The sequence below is a fragment of the Strigops habroptila genome, chromosome 4, assembly GCF_004027225.2.
Source record: "Strigops habroptila isolate Jane chromosome 4, bStrHab1.2.pri, whole genome shotgun sequence".
Classification (NCBI taxonomy): Eukaryota; Metazoa; Chordata; class Aves; order Psittaciformes; family Psittacidae; genus Strigops; species Strigops habroptila.
Window position 1 is genome coordinate 47,399,928 of NC_046358.1, and position 16,446 is coordinate 47,416,373.

The 16,446-nt window shown below is 45.1% G+C and overlaps 1 protein-coding gene across 5 annotated transcripts in view; it reads right to left on the reverse strand.

Annotated features, from left to right (window-relative positions):
- The window catches only part of ACTN1 (actinin alpha 1), an 88,678-nt gene that overhangs the window by 43,519 nt on the left and 28,713 nt on the right, over positions 1-16,446 (reverse strand). For all 5 annotated transcript variants that reach the window (XM_030483369.1, XM_030483373.1, XM_030483372.1 and 2 more), the window contains exon 2: positions 3,072-3,186. In XM_030483369.1, the coding sequence (XP_030339229.1) occupies positions 3,072-3,186 (115 nt within the window). The remainder of the gene's footprint in view (positions 1-3,071; positions 3,187-16,446) is intronic.

Consider the following 16,446-nt stretch of genomic DNA (forward strand, 5'->3'; position numbering starts at 1 on the left):
GATTGCTCCCTCTGACAAACGCGATCCTCGAGCAATTGATGGTGATTGATTGCAAAACTGCAGTCTCCCTCTCTCAGATACCACAATAAGATATTTGTTCTAGAATATTTTTGGGGGGAACTTAAAAAGTCCCGAAACCCAATGGCTATTTCCTTCAGACTTGGACTTTGTTACAAATTTAGATTTCCAGGGAAAAAAAACCATCTGATTCCATGCCATACATTATTAATGATGTAGGCTGTTAAAAAGGAAGCCTGCTAGAAATATGTTCTACTTTCAGCTATTCGCATCATTGCTTTATTTCTTATTACTTCTCCCAGCTAAGACAATGAAAATGGTCTACTCCCATTCTCAGATTCTCATGTACTAGCCCAAGGCTGCACTTCAAAAGCCAAACAATGCAAGGATATGTTGGCATAGAAATTGTTTACTGCAAATTTGTTTAGGAAAAATTTCAATTAGTCATTCCTTCTGCTTGGGGGAGGGGTGGAGAGGAAGTGCCTTATAGCTTTATTTTAGAAGGACTAAACACAAGCTTAGCCTTTTTATGTCTTGTAGTATTATTTTTAAAATGGCTTTGTCAGGGGAAGGAAACACATGAGGTAAAAAATGAAAGGGCAACTTCTAGGGGCAGACCCAACTGTTACTTCCCACCATGGAAGCCAACAGAAGTGGATTTGGAATGAAGAAGTCCCAGGACTGTCTGAGGAGCTTTTCCCACCACACGGCATCTGGGGGACCAAGGACCCTGGCTGGGATGGAAGTGGAGCCGTCAGTAGCACAGCTCACCACAAGAAGGTACCAGGCTGAGCAAAACTGAGGTGCTCTCCTCTTGCAGGACATAACTGCTTCCCATATTTTGGGAAGTTGCATCAGACGGGAAAATGGCTTCCTACCTGCCTTAGCTGTCTGGCAGCGATGTGTCCCCAAGGATATGTGGAGCTGTGGGAGACCTGTTTCAGGGCATAGTCCATCTCACACCCCAGGGTCTCCAGCAGCTCCCCTGATGCAGGCTCCATCCTTCCTCCCGTGGCAGCCACTGCTGCAAGGTGGCAGAGGAAAACAGCACTCCCTCAGTCCCACACACCCCAGCCAGGCAGAGGAGCCAGGTTCCACACAGCTCTTGGCTAGCCTGGCCCAGTGCTTTCACTGCTGAAGTCTCTTATGGCCATCACCCTCTGGGTTAGATAAGGATCAGCCTGCTACAGAGCAATCCTGAACATGCCAAATTCCCATCTGCAGCTCTGCAGTCCCCCAGCATACAGGAAGAGGAAGGTGTGGAGTGAGCCAAGAGCTGAAAGGAAAGGCCAGAAGCTGGAACTGGAGGGCTAACATCACCCTTTTGGCAGGTGATCAGTAGGAACATACAGGTGAGCCCTTACCAATCAGCAAGAGACTCCTTTACCCCCATGCTGCTCCTGGGCTGGGCTGCTGTTTTCCCAACTATTGCCAAAGGGGCTACTAATGGGGCCAGCAGCTGGAAAGAGGATCCATAAGAACAGCAGGGCTCAAAAGTGAAAATGGAACTGCCAATTATGGATATGAAATGCAGAAAAAGCAACTACGCAATATTTCTCCTCTTTTGCCACTGTACCTAAGCAGAACTGTGGTTCTAGCTTCTGCTGGCTCTAAGGAAAGGATGCTCAGTCCTTAGCACATGAAGGACCATGGCCTCAGGTTCCCCATGCCTTTGCCCCCTGACCAGCAGGCTGTAGGCATGGAGCCACTCTGCAGCAGATGGGGAAATGCTGTGCCCACACCACCAGTGCACTCGGAAGCCATCAGCTTCTGCTGAAACTGAGGGGGGTCCAGACAAGTCCTGCCAGTGGACTTCTGAAGGGACAACATGAGAGGAAAAGTGAAAGATGAGGTGAGGAAATTAAGCAGTGTGAAATATGAGACCCCCTGCTTTAGCACCAAGCCAAGGAAATGAACTAGTAGGACTCTGGACCTTGTTTCTTACAAACACTGCAGAAGCAATGTGTGTACTGCAAAGCCCTGATACTCTTTTGAACTCTGATCCCTCCAAACTACCAGCATGGGCAACCCCCCTGAGGTTTTATTGTATGTTCATAAAGTCTGAAAAACATATATAATGACTGCATCTTTGCAGGAGCTGGCAAAGGGAAAGGGAAGGGAATGAAAGGAAAGGAGGAGCAGAGGGAAGGCAGTCTGAGTGCTTCTATCATGGCAATGTCATTGGAAAATGTACCAAGAACGCCAGGCGTACAAGTCACTGGGTTGCCATTACCAGCTCAAAAGCCATCAAAAGGAAGTCTGTGAGCACACAACCCCTGTTTCATATACACATTCTTATCCCCCCTTGATGCCTTCCACGATATTTTACTAAACTATTTATTTCATCGGCACATCAATAGGGATTACTGCATATATGAAATAATCCCTGGAGATATCTGTCAAGTAGTGGGACATTTGTGATAGGAAGTGAAAACAAATGTGACCTAACTTATTCATGCCCCTGGTTTTGTTACAGACTGGGTTTTCTGGGATTGTGCTTTTCTTGGGATTTTTTTTTTCCCTGAAGGCTTGAGCACTGAGCTCAGAAACTAGAATAGGAAAACTTGAGTCACAGCTGAAATGAACGACACAGAAGATTTACTGGTTTGACTCTCCTCTTCCAATAACTTCTATCCTGTTCCCACTGTCATGTGGCTTTGGTATGATTTGCCAGTGCAACATTCCCACACTTCCCAGAGTTGCTTTGTCAGCCCTGCCAAGCAGTAAGAGCTGTTGCCTGAGCCTTCACAGGAGGCTGTGCATTCCTGAGGGGCAGAGGAAAGACAAGAGGCAGGAGCAGGAATGCAATGGGCAGCCGGCACAGGCCATGAGGCTTGGAGTATATGCCAAAAGCACATTAATGGTCACTGCTGGAGACAAGATATTCGTTAGGGAGAAATTTGTTCTGAATCAGGAAGCAGCTGTTCTTATATTCCAGCAAAATTTGCAGCATTACAGCTCTTACTATCTCTATTCTGCGAGAAAGGGAGAGGACAGATTTCAGAATGAAGATGCTCAGGACACTTGAGAGCACCACACAGAACCTGTCTCACCTGAAATGACTTCCAGAAGTAACATGAGTTTAAGACCATCCCTGAAATCTTCCTCTATGTTCTCAATCTGTGTCCCAGCCTTGCGGAGGTGAGAATTACACCATGCTGTAAACGTCTGAAACACAGGAAAGAAAGAAGAGGGGAAAAAAAAAAAAAGCAGTCAGTAATCTTCCCAGAAGCCAAACAACAGTTCACAACCAAAGCAGTGCTGCTAGGCACCACGAAACAGATTCAAATGCTCATTCAGTTATCATCTTTCCACCCCTTGTCCTTGTGGGGCACAAGTGTTAGTACCTAAATATCCCAAGAAGTTGCAGGGTGTTCCCAGGACAGATGGAGTCTGAGAGACACAGTCACTTCACGGCTCCAGCATGTCTGATTTTCTGGAGAGGTCCCTACGTTTTGTGTTTGGTTTAGAATACCTTGAAACCAATTTTAAGGCATGCTAATTGCTCAGATTGCTAGGGACTCCAGTGGTGTTAGATGACGCATCTTAACATAATATGAAGGAGAAACAAAACCAGCATTTCAGAACTCATCTCTACACAGGTGCTTGAACAAAAAAGGACCATTCCTCTATGACCAGCTGCCTCTAGCCTACTTCCTCCCCAGCAAACACTGCAGCCCTTAGACAGACACAGAGAGACAGCGTGCTGAGCTCTTCAGCCACATAAACTACAACCCAATAGGGTCTGTCCTGCAGCCTCTGTTCTCACTGACTCATTTCTAAGCAGACCTCCTTTCCCTTCATGACTGTGCCCATCATGTAGAGGAGTTCGTGCTTTCTGAATAACAGTGCTATCACTCATCTTAGCAGAAGTCCAGGTCTTAGAAAGCATATAAGTAAACCATTACTTAGCAACACTACAGACTAGCACAGTCCCAAACTCCCACTGTTTGAGAGCCTCTGGAAGAAAGATCATGGCAGCCACCTCAGTGACAGAAATCACAGCCACTCTGTAATTTGCAATATTATGCACCACCACCAGAGTAATAACATGAGTTTGAAGTGCAGCAGGGACAGATGCCCAAACTACAGTACAGCCAGAGGCATTCAGGCTAAACAAAACTGTTTTTGGAAACGCCTTCTGACCTCAAGTGGTCAGGATAAGAGGATCTCTCATATGAGAGAAATTAATTTCACCACAGCTGATGACAAGACACATTTTCTGTGGTTGCAATCCGCCAACTCATGTTCTGAACCATGGGTATGTGGGGCACTAACAGGGAAGGGATCATCTCATCCAAGAGATGTGATAGTAGGGATTATCTTGAAAGAGCACCATGTGAACGGGTATGAAAGAGAAAAATAAATGCTACCACTCAATGTTCAAAATACAAGAAGCAAATATAAACACCTCAGCGTGGCATGGTCTTAAATAGGTGAATCTGAGTCCAACATGGAGATGCAGAAGCTCTTTGATACAAAAGTACTGTTGGAAGAGTAAATGAAAGCAGCTAGTTCTTTTAAGGTAGACAAGTTTGTCCAAGTGCTAATGAATGCGTTTCACAATGTTTGAACAGGATACCAAGTAAACTCTTTTCTTTGTACAAACTGATAACCCCTCAATCACTCTTCAGTAGAAGGGTGAGGTTACTCAAGTAATGAGCAGCTCCAAAAGCTCAGTGCTATCACAAGGAAAGGAGGTCTTTTTTCCTCTCCCTCTCCCAGAGCCAATTCAACTCACTGACCCAGCAAAGAACTGTTTACTTTCTCTGGGTAAGGTTAGTCTTCTCAGCAGTGCATGGAGGCAGTTCAGCAGTGTCTAACAAGCCTCTGCAAAAGAGAATTTGGCATACATGGGCTGAACAGGAGGGTGGAGTGGACCACAGCAGCCATGCCATCTTAGGCTGTTGGGAAACCGTGGCACAACGGACTCAGCTGATACCGAAGGACGGCATGCCAGAAATTTAGAAATGCTTCATTGCTGCTTACACCATGCACAGGATTTCAAAAGAGAGATCATCCCAAATGGCAAAGGGCATCAGGGCTTTTTCTTATTTGTCTGGAAACTAGGCTGCTTCTACTAACCTGCTCGCATTCGTGCTTACACGACTACAAATAGCACAGCAGAGTCTTTCCTTGGAAAAAGCATTGCTCAACAGCTGCCGAGCTTCCCATTGCTGTGCTTTGGCCTTGCTCTCTGTCGGGGCTGCGGGATGGAGCAGGATAACAGCGCAGCTGTAAATACTTTCATGGCAATGGCCCTTTGGACAGATGCATGTATTGTGAAAGTCTGGGATCTCTTTTTTCAAGATGGTCCGGTTTCCTTCCAGATTTGGAAGCTTTAAAAAAAGAGTAAGTCATTAAGCACCATTTATTGCTTTTTATTGTTATTCCCCTGAGAAATAAAAGTGGTGTGGTTTTTTGGTTGTGGGTTGGTGGGGGTTTTTTTCCTCCAAAAAAGAGCAGTTTTATTTGAAAATGGGTCCTGTATCCTGAAGTACATCCTTCTCTTCATTCCACTGCCTGTGCTGTGTTATATGAGAAGAGGTTCATTTATTTGGCTTCTTTTTGCAGCCAGGCTCCTTCACTCCTCCAGAGGACCAAATGAGAGCAGAGATGCTTACAAATGCTACATCATCAGCACACATCAAAGCATGAGAGCAAGTTATGTCAGGAAGGTTGTGAATGCCCATGAACTTCTCATATTTGGAAAGCAGAAAAAGCAGGGTATCTAGAGCTAGTGACTGGCCCTGGGTGACATTACAAAATCCATGTTGAGTTGAGAAGAAAGCCAAAGATCTAACTCATGGGCCAACAGGCTGCACTTTTATTTCTTTGAAGCCATTTCAGTTTTGCTTTCTATCAGCCCAAAGCAGATCAGGAAGTTCTGCTTTAAATCATCAATAATCCTGGTATAGCTCGACTTGGCATCTCTGCACATTTTAAGGGTTGAAGAGGGCAACTGGGTCTACATTTCTAAGAAACACAGATGAAATTAAAAGCAAACCACAAGCTTCTAAACTTTGCATTATTATAAAGCCTGGCAGAACAACCAGATCAGTCAGGTTTTTATTGCTGCAAGAGTCACCTAGGACTTGGTGGAAAAGTAAGTCCCAGAGCCAGTACTCCAACTTCTCTGCTGGAGCCATCTTCACGGCATCACAGCCTCAGACATACTGAAGTGAGACGACTCTGCAAAACATTGCCACTGGCCATCAGTGGCAGAGCTGACACCTCAGCTCCTCAAGGACAAGACTCCTCAAGGACTCCTCCTTCAATACCATGAAGCATTAAGAGATGATAGAGCACATGTAGTTCCCACTAGACAACTCCCCAGTGTGCAGACGTTTTCTCAAGGCACCCTTCAGGTCCTACATAAATTTCAATAAGCGTAATACCATAAGTAGCATAACAGCATATGGGGACAGCAACAACTAGAGCCCATTGTGGATGCGCTAGGCATTTTGCAAGAGAGCAGGATTATGAATGCTTTTAATAATTGCAATGGGATTCACAAGCTATATGCTTCACAGACCAATCCAGAGCAACATCCATCAAAACGTAATAATCAGAAAATACATTGCATTAGCTGCATATACTGCACAGGAGTAAACTATCTTCTTAATTCAAATCAGAATTAAGAGATTCTGATGACTAAATCAGGAGATCTGACAGATAGGAGAAGGCTGGCGAAGTGCAGCAGAAAAGTTGAGGGGATCAAGAGAAGAAGGGAGAGCTGAAATTTTTGCTGTCCGCTGGGCCTTGCAATGCTGGCAGTCTCGTTTAGAACCATTTTTATTGACTTGGCTTCAGCATCTGCACAGGATCCTTTCTGTTATTCTAGGAAACCTACTGAAACCACCCACTCGCCCCCTCCACCTTCTGGGCAACACAGCTGCTCCTCCCCACGCCCTGAGTCACTGCTAGCAATGGCAGTCGGCTCAGGATGCCGTGCTGCCTGTCACCAGCAAACAAGCTTTCGGAAGTGGAAAGGGCTGCCGTCTTTCTGGTGCAGGCCTGGCCCGGGAGCAGTCAAAGAAAAACCAGCCCAAACCAAACCACCTGTATTTGCTGGGGTAAGGGTAAGGGACACCCCAGTGCAGAGGGCACAAATGCACTGCCAAGCGGGAAGCACTGTCTCCCCAGCGATGAGCTCAACCCACTCCTCTAAGGCAGCAGATGTACTCCTTGCTGCCTGCAGATGCAGAAGCCTGGAGATTACTCCCCTGTTTACCTCTAACTCCCTGTCCCAAAGAGGAGGAAACAAATGCTCTGTTAATCTTGAGGCTTATGGAAATTTCACAGAGCTGGAAAACTACTTACTGTTAAATAATAGCACAAAAACATACCATCAACTGGATTTTCTTCACATAAGTCTCTCACTGGGAATTTTCTATGGCAACTTCACAAGAGGTGCAAACAGAGCAGTGTTTCTTGGCCCTTGTATCTTTCAATATATTTTGGTTTTAATTTCATTTTTTGACACAACAGGTTGCCAGGACACCCTTGCAGCTCCACCTCTTGTTCAGTGCTCACAATGGAGGATGACAATGCAGGAGTTTATGTGCATTTGTGTGTACAGGCACACCTTTCTCATCATTGCTCTCTGCACCACCTGCTTTCTTTTATTACACCCCGGCTTCATCAGCAAGATCCCTGGCACTGAGATGAGCTCTTGCTCTTTGTGTGCTGCTGCTGTACAAACAGTAGACCTTCATATTCTACCACAATACAACCTGTCAGATAGAGTAACAAATGTTACTAAAAGCAAGTAAATATGATTAACTGTTCTGTGGCCTCAGCATGTGGCAGGTTTACTGCTGGGGTAACCTCTACAAGCCTATATGCATACCTATTTCAACAAGCATGCACACCCTTTTTTTGACATGACATGAGGAGCTCCTGCTTCTTCAGAGTTCATTTTATTAACCTTTGCCCAGACATGAGTTAACTGAAAACAACAGCCAGGTAACTGCTGGAGGCCCCATAGCTAAAGCTCTAAATAGACACCATCTTCAGCTAGCTCCTTCCAGCTATCTCCCAGTCCTGCCAACTGCAAACCTACATTTGGTTCTCCCTCTATTACACATGCATGCACACAGGCACTCTCTGGTACTCTTTGCACTTCCCAAACTTTTGCTTTTGTTCTGGAAAGCCAGTAACCTTTCCTCTTCACATTGTCCTTTCCAAATTCAGTACCTTTCCAGTACCAAAATGGCTCAGGCAGTGTTCCGGAAACCTGGGAATGCAGGACAGTACATCAACATCTTGAAGTTCAAAGAATACTTCTGCCTGGAAAGCAGCAATGCCATGACACCACTCAGAGTTGGTCTAGAGAGGTCTTTGCCACAAGAAAGCAGTCATAACACACTTCAGCTGCTGAGCTTTTCTAGCAATGTAAATGTCAAAGCTACCACAACCACATAAATGACAGATATTAAAAATAAAAAAAAAGGGGGGGGAGTTATATCTCTTTGTGGCTGTGACATTTGAGCTTTATCTGACCTTTCCAGATGCTCTTCCCTCCTTGCTAAATCACTCTTCCATCCAGCCCTGCTTTCCATGGGTGAGTATAAACTTTCTGACACAGCCAAGAGACTGGTATATTTGCGTTACAGCCCTGGAGAAGCTGTAACTGAGCCAGTGCACTGCTGCTTGCCTCCTTTCTGACAGGAGAAAGGTCTGCGCTTAAGCAACCAAAGAAAGAATTCACTGAAGCACTGCCTCTCCAGAATACCACCACTGCGCTCAAAGGGAGGCAGTGTTCACAGCCACCAAGGCACCCTCCTTCCTTTTGTGAGAGATGAATTTTGAGCAAGTATTTAAACACAGCTATGCTGTTCAGATGCATCCACAAAGGTTTGGCTCCCGTTAAGATGGGGATGGTGCTGCTAGCACGCAAATCTCAGCCCAGTAGCACAGTTTTATGTTGTCTGCACATGTGCTCTGCAAAGTGAGGTCTTGAACAGGCTGAAAGCTATGGGTGCTAGCCCAGGCTTTCTTTTAGTGTTGTAGGGGAACTGACAGAAAGACTCCCTTTCCAGCCACCAGAGAAGAAAGCAGGATATTCAAACAATACATCATGCACAGCTGGAAAACAAAATCAGTTTACCCAGCTGCAAGTGCTGCTCTTCTGCTAGTTGTGTGTTCAGAGGAGTGCACCTGGGGCTTCTGACTGCATGGCTGGACTGCATTCCCTTGCCTGGCCTGAAAGCAAAGTCCCCGCAGCACCCACTTACTACACCACCATACATTACAGGACTGCTGAGACAGTCCTGCTAATTCTTGCAACAAATTCTACAGCCGATTCCATGCTGCAGGGAATTTTATTTAAATGAAATTATCTGGAACAACGACTGAGGCACTCAGCTAATAACTAGTAGTTTATTAAGGCAGAAAACTGCTACACACATGGCTTTTTTTAAGCAATAGAATTACTAATAAAGCAGTTCCAGCTACCCAAAAGTGGGATCCTTTCCACCTTGGTAGTCTGGGAGCTGAATATACTGTATCAAGTAAGGAGGATGCTAACCCACAGCCACCACAAATCTCTCTTGCTCCTTGAACAGACTAGGCCATCATTAGTTTATTAAACAGAACTTTCTGGACTGAAAGGCTGAGCAAGCCATGAAACAAGTCTCAACCCTCCAGTCCAAGTTTTCCTGCACTCAGCATTAATTCATTACCAGCGTTAAACCCCAGGGTTTCATGTGGTTTTCCCCCTCCTGGTGACAGTTTCTGTAGCACCCCTTCTCCAAATCTTCCTTTCACACCTTAAAGCACTTGGAAGAACTGCAGGGGTCTCCCGGGTGGCTGCTCGTCACCCTCCCCACACTCAACACACTCAAAAGACAGGCTTGGCTGCAGTTTCTTTTCCCGCCCAAGGCTGTGCTAGAAGCTGACAAGGAGGTTCTCAGTTAATTAGGGAGTAATTACAAAGTAATCCTGGATCCTGTCAACATCTTGGCACAAGAAAGGCTGTGGCTGGACAAGACAGATTACATCAACAAGTCTAGTGAAGAAAGTTAGGCACTGAAAGGGCCCTTCATGAGGACAACTGTGATAAGCCAAAACAAGGTCTCCTGGCCCACTGAATAGTTTCTGTGCCCACAGGCTGCAAATGACAGAAGCTTTATACACATACATATTAGTGGTTTTCAGCTGTGATGGGGGAAGTGCAGCCCTACAGCCCCCATCTCTGTATACTGCACCTCTTGGTTTACTCCTTGGTGTACTTGGATGTCTGCTAGGATGCCCAAAAATACTCATGAACAGCTGTCCTTTCCCTACAGAGGAGCTCTAGGGATTGGAGGTCTTCTACACAGTTGTCACTGCAAGTCCAGGGAGCCACTCAAAGCTTTTGTTTGAACTTGAATTAAGAGATCAGCCACCATTTGCCACAAGCTCCAAATTCATCTTCTAACCTGAAATACCTCCACTGCACATTGTTTTGCACTTGAAGCCACCTAACAATTTTGAAAAGAAGAAAAGTATTTGATAGACCCTTTCAGCGTTTACTCTCCAAGCCCATTCTTCAGGACATGGTGTGGTTCAAAGAGCTTGGTTTGTGTTCAGAGTTACACTGTCAGCAGCTGACCTTTAAAGATTTACAGGTGTGATGGTCAACGAGACCAACGCTGCACAGTGAAAAGCTTTGCTTTCTAATCGAGTTGGCCAATTCTCTTAGAAAGGCCAAGGAATAAAATGGATATTCAGAAGGAATCATTACAGACACTTGCACCAGTATGCCACCACCTCCACAAAAGGAGTTTAGTACCACTAGCATCAGTGTTAATGTCCTGTTCTGGTTTAATTGCAGCTGCTGAGTTCCAAGCGTGGCTGAAAGACAAAATAGAGGCCACGCTGCTTCTAAAGCACTATAGCCTGAAAATGGGAAGTATCATTACACCGTACTGTGTGTTACCAGCATCCACCTAAAGAACCATTTGGTGCCTGCACAAGGAATTACTGAGGGTGAAAAGGAAAACTGTAAGTTTACTTGCATTTCACAACTCCAGAGCACAGCCCCTGCGACTTGGAAACAGAGACCTCAGTCGCTGCTTCTTAACCACTTCCCAGAACCCACCTCTGCAGCTGAGGATGAGAACAACGCCACAGCAGTAACAGCCCCAGCCCTAGCGAGAAGTTCACAATCCAGCCTGGATCCCACTGGGAATGTGAAGTTCACCTCCAAAGCTTCTCCTTGTCCAGAGGCATTAGAAACTGCTGCATAGGGAAAATAAATCCTCCTATCAATCAATGCATCCTTTTGGATGATGGCAATGAATCAGCACATCACTTGCAAGAATCACAACTAAATTCAGTGTAGGAGTTTTCAATTTTGTTCAGTAGAACACAGTTCTCAGTGTCTTGCACAATTTTTAATTTTCCTCTCCCAGAAGACAGGACAAAAAAGAAAAAGCCAGAATCCCTTCCACACTGGTTTTCCACTGGTGTGGTATATCTGCTTCAGAGTCAGAACAATCTCTTTTATTAGCTAACAACGGGGTAAAGTGGTGAGGGCAGAAATCTCAATCCAGCACACTTCTTGTCCAACACATGGTAAATATTTGTTCTTTACATTTGTGCCTCTGAAGCCTTTAACTCCATTTCTGCTACAGAGCTGCACCATTTCAGGAAGAATCTGTTTCTGGCATTCAAAAGCTATTGACCATTAAATCAATGAGTCAACTGGCATTTCAGATAAGTAAAGTACAAGCTCTCTTTATCCCAGAGTTACCAGGAAGCACTAATAGCTAGGAACTTACAAGAAGTCTTCAGACATGCAAAAAGCATGCAAAAAACCCCTGTAAGAGTAGATCAACCAGCTAGAAGTATAGTCTTTTAGAGCTCATTGTGCAGCTCAGACTAGCAAGACTCTTCATTATGCTCTTCTCTCTCCCCTATGAAATCAGCTCATAAATGTCAACTTACTTCAAGCTCTCTCATAACAAAAATTAAACAGAGCTTGTGTCTGCACTTTATATGCTGAGCTTCCCAAATGCTTTATAGCATTTGAAGATATACTGGAAGAAATCATTTTGCTGAGCACTGGAATGCAAGTATTTATGGACTGTAAAGTGGCAACAAACCACTGAAAGTGGTTCGATTCATGAAGGCTGAGCTCCAACTGCTCCATGCAGGATTGGGCCAGGACACTAGGATGAAAGCCTTCACAAGCAGCCTTATGCCCTGGTGACAGGCCTGTATGCTCCATCTCACTACCCAGCCAAACTCTCAGAGGGTTTATCCAGACCAGTACTGATTTCATGGTAAGGTGTCACCCACTGAGTCCCAGGAAAAGGTTGGCGGGGAAGACAGCAAACACCTGGCACTGCAACATGGATCAGGACATGCAGATCTGCTCCAGCCTTAACTTGTCTGAGAGCACAGGACTTCTTTAAACTTGAAGCAGGTCAGGGAAGTGTCACCCCTCTAGCAGATTCACACTGCTCCACAGGCAGGCATTAACACAACCCCCTCTGCTGAAGATGTGCCTCGTGCTTCTGCTCTCACGGGGTGGGGGGGCTATCAGTCTATCCTAAGACCACAAAGCCAGTAGTGCAGGAGCTGATTTGGCTGAAAGCCATTTTGCTGTATAGGTTCAGAGACATTTGGGACTACCCAGAGCCTTTGTGTCCATCTTGCATAATGCTGTCCTAAGGGGCTGCTTTCTTCAGCTTCCTGGGAGGATTCACAGGTGTTGCTTTTTCTGTGGCTCTTCTTTGGCTGTTTACTTTGCTGATGAAGGGGAAGGGAGGAAGAGGACATTACAGCTTAATTTATCAAAGCTTTCTAAATACAGAGGTAAGTAAACAGGTTGGATAATTGAGACAACTTAATGTATTTGCCCACTGCTCTGTATGATGCTGCAAAATCAGCACAAAGCATTGCTCCGGGCTTTTCAGACTGCAGGACTAGAAGACAAAAAACTTGAAATAACCTGGTTTTCTAAAGGATGTTGGCAAGTGACCTGGCTAAAAGAACCTATAGATGCATTTCAAGTGAGAAAGGGACTCCAAAGCACTGTTCGGCGTGAAGCCCCTGGCAAAGAACAAGGGTACCTATATCCAACAGTTTCTGAAGGCTATATGGCATGGATGTACATTTGGGCTTCACTCCCATCACTGGTGACACAAGCTTTTAGCCACAATATATAGGAAGAAAATAAGACTTTTGAATACATTTGTCCCCTTGGCCATTATCACTGTCTCTGACTTCATATGCTGTCAGCGCTCAGAGCCCTCAAGCTTATTTGCAGCTGTGAAATGCGTCACTCCCAGCTCCAGAGATTCACTTTATAAGCAAGGTCTGCAATTGTTACGATCATTCACTTGATACAGGATTTTCCAAAATTAAGAGAACAGCTCCTGGAACAAGATGACTCCCCCATGATGCACGTGTACTACCAAAGAAGTAAGGGCCCTTGAAGATGGGTAAGGATCTTACTGTATTAGGAACTACACAGACATAGGGTGAAAAGCTGCTCTGTGCTCCAAAGCACTTTCAATATGAGACTCAAGAGATGAGAGTGGAGACACTGCATTCCAGAACAGCAAGGCAGCGTGAGTCAGGGTGCTTGGCAGTGGTCTCAGCACACCCACAACCTACCTGTTGCCACATTCTTTACCAAGATCATAGTAAACTAAAGGATTTAATCCAAAGAAAGACTGGCCCTGCCCCAAAAAAAGCAACAAACAGTTCACAATCCCCACAAGCTACATAGCTGTGTCTGAACAGCAGCCTCCTATGCAAGACCACAGGACCGATCTCCTTGCACTCTCCCATGTTTGATGCCACCACCTTGTTCCCAAAAGCTACATTGTGCTGCCATGATGCAGTTTGCTCTAGCTTGGTCCATGCATTTGGTGCTGGCAGCCTAATTGGAGGGAAAACAACAGAACTGTGGCTGCCTACGGCAGATTACTCCTAAGCAAGAGAGGCAGCACAAACAAGAGCAAGAAAACATTTGTTTGAAAATGTAACAGCCAGTTGGCATCAGGGGCTGATAGAGGTGAGAGCTGACATCTCACAGTAGAGAGATAAGAAGAATGGGAGAGGCAAAATAGGGCCTTGAAAACAAAGGCAGGTATCTCATATTTAACAAGGTGAAGAAAGATAGGTGACAAAAATTATTGCTGCAGCTGTTTGGGTGAGTGTGATTGGATTGCTTCATGGAAGTCAGAAAAAAAAAGATGTTGCTGTTATTCAGGCATAAGATAATTAAGAGTCCGTGTGGGAGCTGGATAGAAGAGCCATCAGCCATTCTGGAGGGAAATGAAATGTCAGGTCAGAGCAGGGAATGTCACATCTATTGTTGGATGAAAGGATTTAACTGAGCTGGGTGTAGGCAAGATATTGAATGTTTACATGAACGTACTGCAAAAAAAGTCCCACTGCTAAACCACATGATCAGTAAATGTCTTCTAAAAGGCAAAATATGGAACTGAGCCTTGGGAACTCTGAACAGGGACCACTGTGGTGCCCCCTCTCTCTCCCACCTCCACCCCTGCAATGCAGAGCAACAGTGAGACCGTGAAAAAGTAGATCCACTTCTCTACCCCTAAGAAGATGTATTCTTTTCATTCACACAAACAGAGCAGCAGTTGTAGTCTCTTTTTACTGCTGTCACCTCTGTGAAGCCAGCACGGGTAACTGGCATGGTGCTGAGATCTGCACCTTCTCATGCACGAAGTGAAGTAGGTCCTTATTTTGGCACAAGCTTGCCAGGGTGTCTACTACATGTCTCATTGAATGTGCAGGCCTCCAGCAGTGCACAGAGAAGCAGTGTCAGGATGATTGAATCCTCAGTGAATTAGTGGGAACTGATCACAGGCATCTCTCCTCCCAGGCTGCAACTTTAAGGTGGGCACACACGTTTGCACAGCTGTAGGTTCAACAGTTTTTACTTACAGTTTAAATACCCAGCACATGAAACATCCAAGAGCAATACACAAATGCATACATATCAGTGTCTGTGTGTCCTGTGGTTGTGGGGAAAGGTATTTATTACAGTAATGGCCATATTTAAAATTGAATTGCATCGTGACTTATTTTTAATTGTATACTGAAAGTGCTAAAGCTACTGTGGGTGGTGTGATTATGAAGGTGGTCTTTTCTGGGATCTTAAGACATATTCTTTGCTGAGGCACGAATGTGTCATCTCAGGGCTAGGATAAAACAGGATTCAAACTGTCTACACTAGCACTATGTAGCAAGCTATTTCTCAGTGTGCATCACAGCCCAAGGAGTGGTCTAATTACTGAGCATCCTCATGGGCCCTAAGGCATCTGCATGCCACTGCAAGTTTCACACCACCTTACCACCACATGCCCTGCAAGTGATGGGATCTCATATCTTCATGCAGCATATATAGCCATGACTGGTCCTGAGGTGTGCTTTGAGGGACCCGTGCCAAGTCTGTGGGTACACCTGGACAGCACAGTGAAAACCAGAGTAGAGGTGTCTGAATACCTGAGCCAAGGTACCAGAAACCGCAGTGGCAGGAAAAAACAGCCTGGCGAGGGTTATCTGATGTAGGAGCCATACCAAGGGTGCAGGGAACAGCCTGCCTGTAGAGATTAGTACACAGCAAGTGTAGGAACTGCAGTGGAGCAAAGCAGCAGGGGAGGTCAGGTCTTGCCAGCACGTGTATTCAGACCAGGATGGAGATCTTAAAGCAAGAAAAAAATGCAGTTGAAGATTAAAAATTATGATAAGGGGTAATTACAGCAGGAGCTTTGCTCCAGACTGCTGTGGTTCAGTGTTTCAGACACTCCAACAGAACGACAACTGCATTAACAGAGATGGAGGCAATGCTGGCTCACCCAACATAACACCTGGCTGAGGACAGCACAACAATTCTCTGCTTCCCCAATTAGCTGTCTTTGCTCCAAATTCATGCTACTTCACCCTGCCCATGGCCACCAAGACTCCACACTAGTAATCTAAGCAGAATGCAACCTAGCTTTAAGGGGATGCAGCCTTTAAGGACTTTCTTGATCTCATGACCAAATACTCTTATGTTTATCTCTTTTTACCTTAATTATTTGTCTTGAAACTGCTTATGCAGTCTACCAAACTAAGAAACTCTAAAAGTCAGATGTGGGATTGATTATCAAGAATTAAAAGGGAAAGGGAAACATTCAAGCTTGTGGGTTTTTCTTCCTTTGATCTTCAACTTGAACCATTAGCAAAGGCAGTTTCAGTTCTAGGTAGCACAGTAGCTCTGAGCTAGTGTCTGTTAGTATCATTTATTCTTTAAAAAGCTTATGCTATGGTTTTACACTTTAATTTTCCAAAACTTTTATGAAAAGGAAAAAAGGAAATGAGGCTTAAAGACATGTGTACCAGGGATCTGCAACACTTTGGGAGGGTATTGAGCCTGTTAGAATAGCTGTTCTAGGTAAAGCCTGGGAAACTCAGTCA